Below are 18,607 nucleotides of genomic sequence, written 5' to 3' on the forward strand. Positions count from 1 at the left end.
CAGCCATTAATGTACATTCTGATTAAAACTGATCATGGGAAAGTAGCAACCTTTGGTTCTAATACCCACACAATACATCTTGTTGACAAGCTTTACAGTTTACAAATGACTGGCAATGAACAGCTAAGTAGGTCATTCATGGATTGTAGCATCAAGAAACCAGCAATGATCTATAATATCCAGGGCTGCATTTACACAGGCTGCACAGATCTGATATTTTCCCCCCTCTAATTGGTCTTTTGACCAATCACATTAGCTCTTTTTCACAACCAATTAGTGAACATAGATTAGAATTGGGATGCGTGTGTAAACATCTCAGGCCAAAGTTCACATCAGCTTTGAAGGAATAAAAACCATCAGAGGGAATACAGAAACCTTTAATTTTTATTTACCATACATTAAAAAAAAAAGTGAACCACACTATACAAATGTTTTTCTGGTAGCTGGTAACAATGCAGATTACACTTCTAAGGGCCTTTTTCAAACACAGATCGCTTTCTGGAAGTGCAGCTAAAATTGCACTCATCTTTTATTTTTTTAAACATACGTTCTTAATTTGCTACTGCCACATAAAGCAGCAGTGTCTTAATAGCTTCTCATCTATTACGTCTTTTTGCTTCTTAAATGCAGATAGGCAGTAGCATGCAACCCTCGGTGTGAAGGGTTTTGATAGTTTTTTTTGTATGTTATTAACTTTGCAAGATAAAAGTAAAGAGGTAAAGGTCTCTGTCCATATTTACATATCAAAATGTATCTGTCGATCCTGAGCAGTTCAGATGGGATCTTCAAACAAACACTGGGCGAGCAGCTATCCCATAATGTCAGAGTTTAAAGGGAAGTCCAGCTTTCGCAACCACCTTGATGATGATTGACAACTTCTTTCTTCTTTTTCTCCTTCTGTGCTCGCATTCCTGACAACATTGGCCAAATGTCAAAAGGAATGATGTTTATTACTCAAGAGACAACTTTTTAAAAAAGAAAGGAGGGAGGGTGGGTGGGTGGAGAACAATGAAAAGGTTTTAAGCCAAGTAGCTGTAAGTGTCTTTCTCTCCGTCGACACGCTCCAGGTACTCCTTCTCTATCAGGATGTCGATACATTTCTGAAAGACAAAAACCATACATGACCATTACTAACATGGCACATGTTGCATACAGAAAGTGGTTTCCATAAACCTACAGGAAATAACCCTTATTGTAAAAACAGAGTATAGATTTGTTACATTTCTGAAAGACACAAACAAGCACGTTCCTACCATGGCAGATGTTGCATTTACAGTATGTGGTTCCAAGACATCCTCTGGGGTAAGGTAAATTTCCATCTAACGTGGCCTAATTTACGGCATAATTTACCTTGATGACGGGGACTCTTGGTTTGAACCTGGATGACAGCTGATTCAGCACCTCTGCCAGGAGTTGCTGATGTTTCAGCACTTTGCGCATCTTCATGATTCTCACAATGGCAGCCTACAGCAGGGTAGAGAAAGAGAGAACACAGCAGGTTTAGACCAAAATGATCCTGGGTGAATATTCTAGACCAGAGAGGTTGTTTGTGCACGCTAGACAATAGACAGATTTTTGTGAGTGTGACTGAATGCTTGACAAGGTGAGTAATGTTGACAGTGGCAGCATGTAGTGTGAGTTAGATCAGGGGAAAAAATAGAATAGCGTGATGTACAGTGCACCTGTATTAACAGTTTCCTGTCCTCCTCTATGTTTTTGTGAGTGGTTTCCTGCTCCTGCTTCTGCTCTGTCTTCATTGGCACGTTAATGTTCACCCGAAGTTTTTTGCTGTATAGATTCAAATCAAAATCTATCAGCAACAGTTCATAGAATCTATTACAGTACAGTAACATAGCAATTTGGAATATCTTGTTCCACAATTTGCAGGTTTGTGATCTATATTGATTACATGGTGTGTGTAATCACTCACTTTTTGTATCCCAGGAAGAGTTTTATTAAGGTGTCTGGTTTGAACTCCACTTCATCCACATTTGCATTCTCATCCTCCAGGACCTAGACAACAGAACATTGCTTGAGTCAAAGTTTCAGAGAATAGTTAATTGATGGCTCCCTAGCAACTGGAGTTGTTTGGTAGATTATCTGAAAATAAGAGACATAAAACCTACCAGCAATTTGGACTTCAACAAGATTTGCAACACCTGCACCAAAATGTCCTGATGAGAACAAAAACAAAACAGGCAACGTATAAGGCAGATAGTGGGCTGTTGCTTTCAGCTTATACACATAGTATACCAAACATTAGGAACACCTTCCTAATATTGTGTTGCACCCTCACCTCCTCCTCTTTACCCACAGAACAGCCTTAAATTGGTTGGAGCATGGGCTGTACAAGGTATCGAAAGCATTCCACAGGGATGCTGGGCCATGTTGAGTGGCTGGTGGACCATTGTTGATACACAGGGGAAACTGTTGAGCGTGAAAACCCCAGCAGCGTTGTAGTTCTTGACTCAAACCGGTGTGCCTGGCATCTACTACCATACCCCGTTCAAAGGCACTTAAATATTGTCTTGCCCATTCACGCTCTAAATGACACGCATACACAATCAAGGTCTAAATTGTAAAAATCCTTCTTTAACTTCTTGCAACTATAGGGGGTGCTGTTCCGCATTAGCATTTTTTGGTCTCCAAATTAAACTGCCTCGTGCTCAATTCTTGATCGTACAATATGCATATTATTGTTATTATTGGATAGAAAACACTTTCTAGTTTCTATAGCCGTTGGAATTTTGTCTCTGAGTGGTACAGAACTACTTCTACAGCACTTTTCCTGACAGGGAGTCAGATTTCAGAAATTTTGACCCCTGATCTGGGGTCGGTTTTAAGGTGCCTGTAGATGCTATGGAGAAACCGACACTGCCTACGTCTTCCTCTGGGTGTCAGTACGTCATCACGCTTTGAATGGATTCGATTGCGCAATCAGAGCCACTATAAAACACGAAAACGTGGAAGTACTGTTCTCTTCCTGCATGCGTCTTGCGCAAGATGGACATCAGACCTGCCTCCTTCCAAATGGTTGTTTAGCCAGTGATATTTCTCCGGTCATGTTTTTAGTCGTTATAGTTGTTAAAAACATCATAATGTAGTTAATTTGAACCGTTTTATAGCAATTTATATCCGTTTAGTGCGATTTTGAGGAATTTCTTTGTCGTGCACTCTGAAACTTTGGGCACGTTTCGGGGTCCCGTTCGATCGTTAGTGGACATTTCGAAGGACAGAGGACATCTATCGACCAAAAGAAGATTAGACCCAAGAAAGGATACATTGCCCAAGAATCTGATGGAAAATCACCTCATAGTAAGAAATATTTAATATGATAAATCGTTGTTCTGTCGAAATATTTTAAACGCATATTACGCCATTTTGTTTGTTATAGCTTCTCTTGGCGAACGCTGTATAAGAAAGTAAGGATAATTTTAGAAATGTAAATCAGCGATTGCATTAAGAACTAATTTGTCTTTCGATTCCTGTCAACCCTGTATTTTTTAGTCAAGTATATGATTAGCTTTCGATTAAACTAGATCACTCTGAAAGATGACGTCCGACATTTTGAGGCTTGATTTCCTACTATTTTCATTGTGTAACCACGGTTTTGTATGGCTAAATATGCACATTTTCGAACAAACTGTATATGTATGTTGTAAAATGATGTTACAGGAGTGTCATCGGAAGAATTCTGAGAAGGTTAGTGAAAAAATTAATATATTTTGGCGATGATTACGTTATAGCTCTCTTTGGCTTGAATCGATGCTCTGGTAACGTTTGCACATGTGGTATGCTAACTTATCGATTTATTGTGTTTTCGCTGTAAAACGCTTAGAAAATCTGAAATATTGTCTGAATTCACAAGAACTGTGTCTTTCCATTGCTATGCTTTGTCTATTTTTATGAAATGTTTTATGATGAGTAAATTGGTCATACACGTTGCTCTCTTTAGTAATTCTAGTCGAGTTGTGATGGTGGGTGCAATTGTAAACTGTGATTTCTACCTGAAATATGCACATTTCTCTAACAAAACCTATCCTATACCATAAATATGTTATCAGACTGTCATCTGATGAGTTTTTTTCTTGGTTAGTGGCTATCAATATCTTAGTTTAGCCGAATTGGTGATAGCTACTGGTGGAGAGAAAAAATGGTGGACAAAGAAATTGTGTATTTTGCTAACGTGTTTAGCTAATAGATTTACATATTGTGTCTTCCCTGTAAAACATTTTAAAAAACAGAAATGATGGGTTTATTCACAAGATCTGTATCTTTCATCTGGTGTCTTGGACTTGTGATTTAATGATATTTAGATGCTACTATCTACTTGTGAAGCTATGCTAGCTATGCTAATCAGTGTGTGGGGGGGTGGGGGGTGATCCCGGACCCGGGGTAGAGGCTCATGAAAGGTTAACACGTCTCCTCCCCTTCATCTACAATCAGTGGATTTAACATCAATAAGGGATCATAGCTTTCACTTGGATTCACCTGGTCAGTCTGTCACGGAAAGAGAAGGTGTTCTTAATGTTTTGTATTCCCATCAGAGCATAATGTCTTCCTTTGAAAGACCATCCATCAAAGAGAATAGTCTCTCTGTCTATAGCCAACTAGATACCGTTGAGTTGTCAGTACTCACTATCTTGATCTGTGTGCTGTCAGCGAGCTGCTGCACTGTGTAGACGTCCTCAGCATTGTACTGCAATAGGATGGCCATCTGGAAGGTAGAAGCCTGGGAGGACAAGAGGAGCAACAGGGAATAAGTCAAACCATTCAATAATAGAGGATACCATGACAACTCCGCTCCATGCATATTGTTGATTCATTAATTTTTTCTTGTTAATAGTCAGCACACACCAGTATGTTTGTTCAACAGTGATGGTTGATGAAAATCCCTAACTTAGAGTCTGAGAGGAAATATTCATATTTTATCTGATCAGACAACACCTGTAATCACCTGCAGCGTGTATCTGTTCTTAAAGCAGTTGGTGACCAGCTCTCCTTTGGACAGGTGGTAGAGCCAGGTCAGCTTGCGCCCGCTGTGTCTGCTGGCGTAGAAGGCAGTGAACCTTTGGTAACTCCTCTCCAGCTGAATGAGGGTAGGAGAGAAGAAAAGAGAGAACAGTGAGTAAAACAGTGATCAATGTCAGTAAATTGGGTCACTGTGGAGGGGATCAGTTAGTCTCTCACCTCAGAGGGCAAGGCAAATGTACAGGACTGCTGGAAGGGCCAGGAACCAGAACTGAGGACCTGGATGCTGAAGTCCACTGAGACGCACACACACACAGAAAACAGATCAGCAATCTTCTTATAATAGTTATTTGTTTCAATGTGATTGTTTTAAAGTTTGGTTGGGAAAAACCAGGGCCCTATTCAATCAATCCAGGTAACCGGGTTTCCGAGATTAAGAAAATCCTTTCTGTCATCACATAATGAATCCCAGAATGGGGGACAATGTCCCACCGCATATCAGAGTCACAGACAGATATACTCACAGTCCAAAGGCTCAGAGTTGGTGAGGTGCTTTTTAAATTGTTCATTTAGGTCTTTGCTGACTCCGATGTCCTGGAACATGCGTTGGAGTTTGGAGGTGTACTCGAAGCCGCACGCTTGCTGTTGGGAAAGAGGGCAGGACATGCCATTAGGACAGCTGATCCCAGGTAAAACACAGTCCAAAGACTGAGCAACCAGAGAATATCTAACAGATTTGTACAATAAACAAACTGCACAACTCTAGTTACCAATCACAATGTAATGTCAATATCACATTGAAAATGCCAAATTAAAAACATAGTCATGAGGTAAACACATTGTTTGTGGTATAGTACCTTTAGTTTGGAGATCATACTGGCTTCAGCATCATCACTGGCGCTGTTCTGATGGACTAACCGCTTAGCCAGCATCTTGGCGTAGAACTTCTGGAACACATCTTTGTCCTCTATGTACTTAAAGACCACCATCTAGGGAAGAGAACACATAACAGTTAGATAGTTGTGAATAGAGACCACATCTCGTAAACCAACTAAAATGCAACGCCGGGCTGAAGGAGGGGGAGGAGATTGGGTCTACAATGGAAGGCAGCCAGTGCAGAAGCTCCACTTTTCATCCTGTCGACTCCAGACAACCAGATAATGTATAAAATGCAGTACCAGTGTGGCAGCTGAAAAAAAATATATATATATATTTTTTTAAAGCAGTCCAACTCACCACTTGGTTTAGTGTGTCTTCTAGCTCTGCCTCCTCTGGGTTCTTTGAGCTGTGCAAAAAAAGAAAGAAAATAATTTCATTTAAAATCAGACATCCTGCTCTTGTATGTTAGCAGTGTCTATTAAAACCACAAGAAGAGTAGACGTCATATTGACTCTAGTCAATGTGAACCATTTCAGAACAAATGTCCATAGCAATACTGGAGTGCTGGCTACTGGTCTCAGGCGTACGTAGACTTGAATATCAAACTGTGGTTCTGAGTTTTGCATTGAGTGAATGTGCCAGAGCGGAGGCACACCTCTTCTTCAGCAGAGAGTCACAGTATCTAGCCAGCAGCTCTGGGGATTTGCTGGATGACTGCACCATCTTGGTTACAGCATTGTTGTTTATGAAGCGTCCACAGGCCTGTGAAGACAAAAAAATGGGTGTTCAAAGTTAACAAGAACAACAACAGTGTAAGTGTGTGTGACACCGTCTGAAAATGTCTAACACCACAAAATATAGTAAAATATGAACATACCTTGTCCAGAGCAGCAACAAAACCAGCATCGTTGTTGAACGCTGACATTACTAAAGCATTATACTTCTTGTGGACGTCTAAGATGGTCTGGACATACATTTTGGGATCCTGTGGTGAAATAAATGAAAACAAAGTCAAGGAACACCCAAGTGAACTGGAGAGAGGACTGTCTCAGATTATTCTAATAAAGATGTGAACCGGTAAAACACAATGCGTACATTTAACTATTAAATCCATTGTAGTTCTTACATTGAGAGCTGCTTCTCCACACTTCTCTATAGCAGCAAGGCCCTGGTTATATATGTGCGTCTCCAGGAGTTTCTTCAGCTCTCCCAATCCATCAGTGATCCGGGACACCAAATTGTACATCCGCCCAAGGTCTACAGACAGAGAATGACAATGCATGTCACATGCTCCAAATACAACACTGAAATTCTTACACACAAGCCCTTAACCAACAACGCAGTTCAAGAAAGAGTTAATGAAATATTGATAATTTATTTATAAAAAATATATATATGTATCAATCAAAAAGTAACATACATTTACATAAACAATAACAAGGCTATATATAGGGGGTAGCGGTACTGAGTCAATGTGCGGGGGTAATTTGTAAAGTGACTATGCATAGATAATAAAACAGTGAGTAGCAGCAGTGTAAAAACAAAGCGGGGGGGGGGGGTCAATGTAAATAGTTCAGGTGGCCATTTGATTAGTTTAGTTGTTCAGCACTCTTATGACTTGGGGGTAGAAGATGTTAAGGAGCCTTTTGGTCCTAGACATGGCGCTCCGGTACTGCTTGCCGTGCGTTAGCAGAGATAACAGTCTATAACTTGGGTGACTGAAGTCTTAGACAATTCATCTGACATCGCCTAATATATAGGTCCTGGATGTCAGGAAGCTTGGCCACAGTGATGTACTGGGCCGTACGCACTACCCTCTGTAGCACCTTACGGTCAGATGCCGAACAGTTGCCATACCAGGCAGCGATGCAACAGATCAGGATGCTCTCGATGGTGCAGCTGTAGAACTTGAGGATCTGGGGACCCATGCCAAATCTTTTCAGTCTCCTGAGGGGGAATAGGCAAGGTTGTGCCCTCTTCACAGCTGTGTTGGTGTGTTTGGACCATGATAGTTTGTTGGTGATGTGGACACTAAGGATCTTGAAACTCTCGACCCGCTTCACTTCAGTCCCATCAATGAGAATGGGGGCCTGTTCGGCCCTCCTTTTCCTATAGTCCATGATCAGCTCCTTTGCCTTGCTCACATTGAGGGAGAGGTTGTTGTCCTGGCACCACACTGCCAGGTCTCTGACCTCCTCCCTATAGGGTGTCTCATCGTTGTCGGTGATCAGGCCTACCACTTGTTGTGTCGTCAGCAAACTTAATGGTGTTGGAGTCATGCTTGGCCACGCAGTCGTAGGTGAACGGAGTACAGGAGGGGACTAAGCATGCACCCCTGAGGGGCCTCAGTGTTGAGGATCAGCGTGGCAGATGTGTTGTTGCCTACCCTTACCACCTGGGTGCGGCCAGTCAGGAAGTCCAGGATCCAGTTGGAGAGGGAAGTGTTTAGTTCCAGGGTCTTTAACTTAGTGATGAGCTTTGTGGGCACTATGGTGTTAAATGCTGAGCTGTAGTCAATGAACAGAATTCTCACATTGGTGTTCCTTTTGTCCAGGTTGGAAAGGGCAGTGTGGAGTGCGATTGAGATTGCGTCATCTGTGGATCTGTTAGGGCAGTATGCGAATTGAAGTGGGATTAGGGTTTCTGGCATGATGGTGTTGATGTGAGCTATGACCAGCCTTTCAAAGCACTTCATGTTTACCGACGAGAGTGCTACGGGGCGGTAATAATTTTAGGCAGGTTACCTTGGCTTTCTTGGGCAGGGACTATGGTGGTCTGTTTGAAACATGTAGGTATTACAGACTCGGCCAGGGAGAGGTTGAAAATGTCAGTGAAGACACTTGCCAGTTGGTCCGCGCATGCTTTGAGTACACGTCCTGGTAATCCGTCTGGCCCCACAGTTTTGTGAATCTTAACCTGTTTAAAGGTCTTGCTCATATCAGCTACGGAGAGCGTGATCACACAGTTCTCCGGAACAGCTGGTGCTCTCATGCATGCTTCAGTATTGCTTGCCTCAAAGTGAGTATAAAGGGCATTTAGCTCATCTGGTAGGCTTGCGTCACTGGGCAGCTCGTGGCTGGGTTTCCCTTTGTAGTAAGTAATAGTTTTCGAGCCCTGCCACATCCGACGAGTATCAAAGCCGGTGTAGTAGGATTCAATCTTAGTCCCGTATTGACGCTTTGCCAGTTTGATGGTTCGTCTGAAGGCATAGAGGGATTTCTTATAAGCATCCGGCTTAGTGTCCCGCTCCTTGAAAGCGGCAGCTCTAGCCTTTAGCTCGGTGCAGATGTTGCATGTAATCTATGGCTTCTGGTTGGGAAATGTACGTACGGTCACTGTGGGGGGGACGTCGTCGATGCAGTTATTGATGAAGCCAGTGACTGAGGTGGTATACTACTCAATGATGAATCCCGGAACACATTCCAGTCTGTGCTAGCAAAACAGTCCTGTAGCGTAGCATCCGCGCCAACTGACCACTTCTGTATTGAGCGAGTCACTGCTACTTCCTGCTTTAGTTTTTGCTTGTAAGCAGAAATCAGGATGGAACTATGTTCAGATTTGACAAATGGTTGGCGAGGGAAAGCTTTGTATGTGTCTCTGTGTGTGGAGTAAAGGTGGTCTAGGTTTGTTTTTCCTCTGGTTGCAAATGTGACATGCTGGTAGAAATGAGGTAAAACGGATTTAAGTTTGCCTGCATTAAAGTCCCCGGCCACTAGCGCTGCTTCTGGATGAGCATTTTCTTGTTTGCTTATGGCTTTATACAGCCGTTGAGTGCGGTCTTAGTGCCAGCATCGGTTTGTGGTGTAAATAGACAGCTACAAATTATACTTATGTGAACTCTCTTGGTCTACAGCTTATCATGAGGTATTCTACCTCAGGCGAGCATTACCTCAATACTTTTTTAATATTAGACATCACGCACCAGTAGTTATTGACAAATACACACACCCCCGACCCTCGTCATACCAGACGTTGCTGTTCTGCCGAAACACGGAGAAGCCAGCCAGCTCTATATTATCCGCGTCGTCATTCAGCCAAGTCTCGGTGAAACATAAGATATTACAGTTTTTAATGTCACATTGGTAGGATAGTCTTAATCGTAGATCATCCAGTTTGTTTTCCAATGATTGCACATTGGCCAATAATACCGAGGGTAGTTGTGGTTAGGGTTGCAAAGGGTTGGAAACTTTTCGGGAAATTTCTGGAAATTTTTCGGAAATTTTCCATGGGATGTTAAGCCAAGGAATTTGGGAAATTTTTCTTAAATTCATCAAAAAAGTTAGCTTATAACAGTGAACCCTTTTTTGTGGAATACACAAGGCAATTCTAAGTCTTGTGGCATATTTTGGTTAAACTATCCCCAATTCGATGGAATTGCAACCCTCTGTATGCACAGTGCATTCTTCCATCACATGTGCAGTGCACTTTTCCATTCACATGTACAGCTGATTCTCAAGATCTTGCACACTAATGAGATGCTATGGAGCCCACACTACTACACTGTTTGAGCCAAGGACCACATGCTTTCTGGTAAGTTTTGAAACACAATACTGGGTGGGGTGAATTTATTTTATATGACATACATGATTTTTTGTTAACTAGTAAATAGTAGCCTACAGCAAAGTGTGTTTAAATCATTTCTAACTTGTTAACAATTTCTGCTAGTTAGTTCTTGCATGTGGGTTTTAGCTTGCTTGAGCCTGCCAACTGAGGAGTGTTAATTCACCTGTTTCCATACGCATTTCATTTTAAAACATTTATCTTACAAAGGAGTTGTTTAATCTAACTAACTATTTATCTAACATGGAATTGTATTTGTTGTTTTTTTTACACATTTTTTTCCTAATCTTTACAGGAAAATGCATTGGGCACTATCTGATGTGTGGAGTCATTTCACTGCAGCTAATGTAGAAGGAAAAGCTGTGTACATTTGCAAAGAGTGTGCCAAATCATATGTGAAGAATGCAACAAAGATGCAGAATCATCTGGCCAAGTGCATAAAGTTCCCTCAGCGCTCACAACAAGAAACCTCTGACAAAAGTCCCTGTACTTCTATGCCAGGTGAAAATTATGAATCAGACACGTTATCGATAGCAACAGCTCATGGTCCTCCTGGAATCAGAAGGTTTTTTTACTCAATGGAGGAACGTAGTCAGAGAAATGGTGATGAATGTCTTGCTCGAGCTATGTATGCAACTGGTTCACCTCTGATCCTCACAGGCAATGTATATTGGAAGAGAATTCTGAATGTTCCTCGCCCAGCATACCCCTCCAACCAGACATGCTTTATATACTCATTTGCTCGATTCAGAGTTCAAGTGAAGTTCAAGCAAATCATAAAAGCAGACTATTGCAATCATCTCTGATGGGTGGACGAATATTCGTTGGCAAGGAATAATTAACTACATCATCTCTACTACCTCAACCAGTATTCTACAAGAGCACAGACACAAGGGACAACAGACACACTGGTCTCTACATTGCTGAGGAGCTGAAGGCAGAAGTGCTTTTCAGCAGCAGGGACAGAGACTGATAAGGATAGAGGGAACAATAAATGGAGCCAAATACAGGCAAATCCTTGATGAGAACCTGCTTCAGAGGCATTTCACTGTACTTGTGCATGTGACATTAAAACTTGAAACCGACCTTAGACTGGGGCGAAAATGTACGTTCCAACAGGACAATGACCCAAAGCATATAGCCAAAGCAATGCTTGAATGGCTTCAGAACAAGAATGTGAAAGTCCTTGAGCCAAAGCCCAGACTTAATTCCCATTGAAAATCGTCAGAAAGACTTGCTGTTCACTGCCGCTTCCCATCTAACTTAAAAGAGCTTGAGAAAATCTGCAAGGAAGAATGGGAGAAAATCCCCAAATGCAGATGTGCAAAGCTAATACAGACATACCAAAGACTATTCAAAGCTGTAATCGCTACCAAAGGTGCTTCTACAAAGTATTGACTCAGTGGTGTAAATACGTATGTAAATGAGATCTGTATTTAATTTTCAATAAATTCTAAAAACATGTTTTCACTTTGTTATTACGGGGTATTGTGTGTAGATGGGTAAAACAAATAGATTTGATCAATTTTGAATTCATGATGTAAGAAGAAAATGTGGAATAAATAAGTGGGTATGAATCATTTCTCTAGGCAATGTATAAATGTACAAAAAGTACATAAAGCACAAATCTGGCAATAGCAAAAAGGCATGTCTGGCTGGCAATTGCCATTTGGAATCTCCTCCATACCTTCATTTTTGTCAGCGTCCAGAAGGTTCTGGAACTCTGTGTGGAAGATCTCCAGGTGCTTCTCAATGAGCACCTGCTCACACTTGCGGGCCAGCTCGTCCTGCGTGCTCTCATGGAGGTACACCTGCACCCTCCGCTGCTCCTCCAACAGACGCGCCTCAGCCTGAGAGAGAGACAGAAGGAGAAAGAGAGCCGAGGGAGAGACCGAAAGAGATGGAGAAAGAGGAAAGAGAGGGGGATTCTGTAATTTTTTACACTAAACAAAAGGCTACTGATACATCTATTTAGCTCAATACACTAGTTTCATAACCCACTTTTTTCATGTATTCAGTAACTGGATTTTGTTGCAGGAACTCTGTGCTCTCTCGTGTGTAAAAGCGCTCGGTGTCCGCCAAGAACTGAGTCTCGAAGTACTCTTTGTAGACTGACAACGTGGGGCCTTTGGCAAAGGCATCATCCTCATTGAGACCCAACTCAACTGAAAGACACACAACCTCCACTATCAACCAACATAATTTCAGAGCCATGACATCACATCTCACAACAGTTCCATATTAGTTGAACACACCATTACAATATGCCAGGACCTACCATAGGACTGGACGACTCCACTGATAAGCCTAGTATTGATGGTCTCTCCGTTACGTTCCTTCTCAATGAGCTTCAATACAGCATTTGTGACCTTAGTTGGGGGGGACACATTTAGGATCATGCCTTCAACAAAATGTATCATAATCAACTAAGACTGGGAATAACTTTTCCACAGCTAATCTGAGCAGATACTCACTTGTTTATTCAAAGGTCTGAAAAGGCATTCTCTCCATGTCACCAACGCGAGCTGAAAGGAAAGGATGAAGTAATGCATACAATTGAGAAAACCTAAATCTCATATTCTTAAATGGTTAACAAAAGAAACTAAAAAAGGGTCGTCTTACGGAGTAGATTTCATATATCCCTTTGCGCCCCTCGTCACACTCGCGGCGGACCCAGTGCCGGTTGAGGTAGGCACAGATACCATTCAGCACTTTGCTGGAGAATCTGTAGTCTTCCCACTGCTGTGTGTAGAACTTCAATACACTCTCATCCATCAGGTCTTCTCCATCCTGCAGATGATGGGGACAGAGGGAGGAGAAGAGTGATATTTACAGTGGCAAGAAAAAGTATGTGAACCCTTTGGAATTACCTGATTTCTGCATACATTTTACATAAAAATTCACCTGATCTTCATCTAAGTCCCAACAATAGACAAGCACAGTGTGCTTAAAGTAATAACACACAAATGATTGTATTTTTCTTGTCTTTATTGAATACATAAGATAAACATTCACAGTGTAGTTTGGAAAAAGTATGTGAACCCCTAGGCTAATGACATCTCCAAAAGCTAATTGGAGTGAGGAGTCCACTAAACTGGAGTCGAATCAATGAGACAAAATTGGAGATTTTGGTTAGAGCTGCCCTGCCTCATAAAAACACTCAGAAAATTTGAGTTTGCTATTCACAAGAAGCATTGCCTGATGTGACCCATGCTTCAAACAAAAGAGATATCAGAAGACCTAAGATGAAGAATTGTTGCCTTGCATAAAGCTGGAAAGGGTTACAAAAGTATCTCTAAAAGTCAGTCCAAGGTAAGACAAATTGTCTCGAAATAGAGAAATTTCAGCACTGTTGCTACTCTCCCTAGGAGTGGCCGCCCTGCAAAGATGACCGCAAGAGCACAGCGCAGAACGCTCAATGAAGTTAAGAAGAATCCTAGAGTGTCAGCTAAAGACTTACAGAAATCTCAGGAGGATGCTAACAGCTCTGTTGACAAGTCTACAATGCGTAAAACACTAAACAAGAATGGTGTTCATTAGACACCATGGAAGAAGCCACTGCTGTCCAAAAGAAACATTGCTGTACGTCTGAAGTTTGCAAAAGAGCACCTGGATGTTCCACAGCGCTACTGGCAAAATATTCTGTAGACAGATGAAACGAAAGTTGTGTTGTTTGGAAGGAACACACAACACTATGTGTGGAGAAAGAAAGGCACAGCACACCAACATCAAAACCTCATCCCAACTGTAAAGTATGGTGAAGGGAGCATCATGGTTTGGGGCTGCTTTGCTGCCTCAGGGCCTGGACAGCTTGCTATCATCAACATAAAAATGTATTCCCAAGTTTATCAAGACATTTTGCAGTAGAATGTTAGGCTATCTGTCCACCAATTGAAGGTCAACAGAAGATTGGTGATGCAACTGGACAACAACCCAAAATAAATAAGTAAATCAACAACAGAATGGCTTGAACAGAAGAAAATACACCTTCTGGAGTGGCCCAGTCAGTCCTGACCTCAACCCGATTGAGATGCTGTGGCATGACCTCAAGAGAGTGGTTCACACCAGACATCCCAAGAATAGTGGAACTGAAACAGTTTTGTAAAGAGGAATGGTCCAAAATTCCTCCTGACCGTTGTGCAGGTCTGATCTGTAACTACAGAAAACGTTTGGTTGAGGTTATTGCTGCCAAAGAAGGGTCAACCTATTATTAAATCCAAGGGTTCACATACTTTTTCCAACCTGCACTGTGAATGTTTACACAGTGTGTTCAATAAAGACATGAACAATTATAATTGTTTGTGTGTTATTAGTTTAAGCAGACTGTGTTTGTCTATTGTTGTGACTTAGATGAAGATCAGATAACATTTTATGACCAATTTATGCAGAAATCCAGGTAATTCAAAAGGGTTCATATACCACTGTAGTTAGAGATAAGCATGCAAACGTGGTAGGACATTTGATATACTTCCTTTTAACCTTTACTGGAAGGGCCAATGGAGAATTAAGTAGCAGGCCAATTCATTTAATTGATTCATTGACCTCAGTCCATTTAAAAAAGGCACAGAACAGAGCATTACCTTGAGCAGGTTGGTCAGGTAGTTCTTGAGGAACTCCTTGAGTCTCTTGTAGAGCTCCAGGCCCACAAACTGGGCCCCTCCTGGGGTTGGGGCCTTTTTGGAGGGCTTGGATGGAGGGGGCCCTGCCCCACGGGCCTGATTGGACTGATGCACACTGGTACAGTAGTTATAAACATGTCTAGGTGGTGGGTAAAGGCAAAAACATAAATGTAGAAACTTAAAATACTGACAATGGATTATCCCAAATATGCTTTAAACTGAGGCAAACCTGTGCTGGTGTCAGCCATAAAAACTGCCCTTAATAAAGAGACACACTTGGAAGCACACAGTCAGAGAAGCCTGGGAGTGTATTTATGTGGAAGGATACGTGTACAGTTCCATATATCGTGATTTGGCCATGCTCTGTCTGGTGTACACCTGCTGTATTCCTGCTCGCAGGTCATCCCAGATCTGGTCCAGGCCAATCTGCTTGAGCCCATGAGGGTTCTGGCTTCTGTTGGATGACATTGTCTCTTTGCTTGTTGTTGCTCTCCTCTCAGTTGCTCCGTGCCACGTCTTCTTTTATTGCTTGTAATGAAACCGTCAAGAGCTACTCCTCCATAAGGTGATGAAGAGAGGCCACAATGTAACACAGAGACAAGGTGGGGTCTTCTCTTCGGAGTGGCAGACGATCGTGGAAGACCCCCTTCAAGTAGCAATCAGGAGAGCATCCTGCCAAGAAACCTGCAAACAAACACATTGTAAGAAAGGAGAACACATTGTATAAGTCACATAGTGCAGGCCCTAAAGTGTAAGCAAAAATCTTGCATTGTAGAATGTTGGGATTGCAATAACTGATGTTGACATTCAATTGAAAAAAATCATGACCTGGACAAAAACATGTATTAGGATCTAGCTCATGAGTATTTGCACTTGAAACTGCTTCCATTGTAGACTACAGTAGACAGCAAAATGATTGGAATAGTTCCCCTGCCATATAAAGCTAGTATCTGCTATCCAGGTGCTAATGTATGACATATTGTTAGAGATTAGTCTAGTGAGTGTTATATTGACTCCATGCTCCCCTTGATCAGGACCCAACAGCTGGGCCTGAGATCTGACCTTCACTGGTCCTGAATACTGTAACTACATTACAGTGTCAGTGAGTGTGTCTGCCCACCCCAGTGCAGCCTGGCTGGGGGAATACGGCTGACTGGATTTGGCTTTCCTTCAGCTTGAAACCTAAACCCTACTGCCCTCGGCTCCTGTTGTTAAACCTGTGCAGGGTAGGCAGGGCTGATTTCCAGCATGGAGCAGGAGATCATTCAAGTGATATTGAATAATACATTGAAGGTAGAGAAATCACAAAGATTTTTTTTATTTTTTAAAGAGTAGACAAGAGTGCAGAACTATGATTTCAAGATGAGGCCTAACCTGACCTTGTTTCATTACATGTGTATATGTAAATATGTTAACTTAGATTCTACTAAGTCTTAGAATACAACCATAGACATAAAATACACAAGGGGTGCACAACCCTGGTCCTGGAGCAGGCACTTCATGTTATTGATTTAATTGATCTGGAAGACCAGGTGTTTTGAATTTAGGCAATCACTGAACTGATCATTTAGTTATTAAGTAGTTAAGTCTAGTGCCAAGTAGGGGAAAAAATCCTGCAGTACCTGCGACACTCCGGGAACAGGGTTGCCTAACCCTGATATAGGCTAATCAAAGTGTATATAATGATATCCTTGGATACTAAAGTTAAACATATCTTATGAGAATACTGCAAGTATTGTGCATGAATGACAAACATGAGATGGTAAGATAAGTTTTGGGGCTAATTGTTAAATAACCAACTGTTCAAGATAATTACCATTTCAGTCCAGGCCCAAGTATTCATCAATTTATCACAGGGACAGTGTTGTCTCTAACCAAGGCAAAAGATGCAGATTAAGCAGCAAACACACTGAAAAGAGGTAGCCTAACATAACAGTGGGCAGCAAAGAGGAAGCTACAACGATAGGGACAGTATATTTTGCCAAAATGATTGCCACTGAGCTGGTGGCAAACAATCTTTGAGGGACTGTAATGCCTGGCTTGCAATCCAAAATATACCTATTCTCTGTATGTTGTTAGCTAGCTTTTTGTTATTTGCAAAACTTAATATTGATAGCTAACTAGTCCAAGGCAATATCTTGTACAGTAAATATGAACTTTATCCGGCAATAATGCTAGCTACTACACCTGTAGTCTCCATGCACAAGCTTGCCAAGGAAGCTTCTGAACTTAACATTAGCTATCTAGCTTTGTCATGCCATGGCTAAACGTGAAATATTAACCTGGTTAGTGGTGCAGTGTAAGCAAACATAGCAGTTAGCAATGTTTTTGACTAGCTGACGTTGGCATTACATTTTCTTGGTGTACTGTTAGCTAGCTAGTAACTTAAACAAAATAGTCGATAATACAAACTGCAAATTTGGATTGACAAACGTTATAACCAACTTAGCTAACATGGTATTAGCCAGTGAACTATCAGGCTAACGTTAGCTAACTAACGTTACCGTGAGAAATGAGGCCTGTTCAGGCGCAACGCTAGAGCTAACTTAAGCTACCTGACCACAGAAGCCAATTAACGTTACGGATAAACAGCCATGCAGTGTTCTCTGTATAAATACAACACACAATAGTCGTGTGTGTGTTCCGTTTTTGTATAACTAGCTAGCTAGAATAATATCCAAGTTCACTGGTGATTTGTCGTTATGCTTAGCTAGCCAGCTGACTTTAGCTTACCATCGTGTAGTAGTAGTGCTCGTTCTTGGCTCAAAATGAAACAAAACAGTACCAATTAGAAACAAATATTACGTTTTTAATCTGAGTAAAGTATTGGAATACTCCTTTTCAAAGACACATCCCCGTTTCCCTCTAAATTATGTACTTTTCACTGCCACAACAATAGCTGCGGCAGTGCATAGAAATAACACTTTACAAATGTGTTTGCAGAAACATGTCCCATGGTATTTGAGTGGAATTTAAGGTTCCGGACACGCACGGCTGATTATAATGGACATACTGTATGTTGTGCATGGAACAGCATGATTTGTGAGAAGGTCAAGGTTCTAATGAAAACTGATTGATAATCATGTATGCCACTACAACAGAATACAATTTGTCGTTATATTCTCAAACATCCTATAATTAATGATATTAGTATTGGTTTTATGCAGGGCTGGCCCCAGCCAAAAGTGACTTTAGGGCCCCTCATTTTAGGAATTCAGTCAGGTCATAACTTACTAGTGAGAGTAAGAATAGTATAATACACAAGGTGCAATTCTGACATTTGGTTGTGTATCAGCATTTTTTCTTTGTCAGTCACTCAATTAGCCATATCAGCTAACAATTTTTAGATTGGTAAATGAGTCTAGTCAGCTATCTAAATCTATAGTAATCATAGCCAAATACCCACCGGGTACGTTGGTCACTCTCACTCAGATATTTGATTAACATGGTGTAAGTCATGGCAAACTGTGTAGAATTGCAGGAAATTTGCCTTAAAACTGGAAGAAAAAAAACATATTATCCCCTCAATAGTAAAATGGGTAGAATTGTAGGAATTTATTAAATTACATTTTCTCATT

At 41.4% G+C, this 18,607-nt stretch overlaps 1 protein-coding gene across 1 annotated transcript; it reads right to left on the minus strand.

Annotated features, from left to right (window-relative positions):
* Positions 1-366: 366 nt before the first annotated feature.
* On the minus strand, positions 367-15,647 carry LOC139550724 (cullin-1-like). The gene is made up of 21 exons (XM_071361821.1): positions 15,358-15,647; positions 14,991-15,168; positions 13,033-13,200; positions 12,885-12,935; positions 12,689-12,779; positions 12,412-12,575; positions 12,098-12,260; positions 6,977-7,107; positions 6,728-6,835; positions 6,506-6,612; positions 6,208-6,256; positions 5,829-5,960; positions 5,496-5,613; positions 5,191-5,267; positions 4,958-5,089; positions 4,640-4,732; positions 2,127-2,174; positions 1,931-2,013; positions 1,683-1,788; positions 1,351-1,464; positions 367-1,100 (listed from the first exon to the last, which is right to left on the minus strand). The coding sequence occupies exons 1-21, from the start codon at positions 15,495-15,497 to the stop codon at positions 1,020-1,022; spliced, it is 2,334 nt and encodes a 777-aa protein (XP_071217922.1). The 5' UTR covers positions 15,498-15,647; the 3' UTR covers positions 367-1,019.
* Positions 15,648-18,607: the final 2,960 nt, after the last annotated feature.

Source organism: Salvelinus alpinus, chromosome 23 (genome assembly GCF_045679555.1).
Source record: "Salvelinus alpinus chromosome 23, SLU_Salpinus.1, whole genome shotgun sequence".
NCBI lineage: Eukaryota > Metazoa > Chordata > Actinopteri > Salmoniformes > Salmonidae > Salvelinus > Salvelinus alpinus.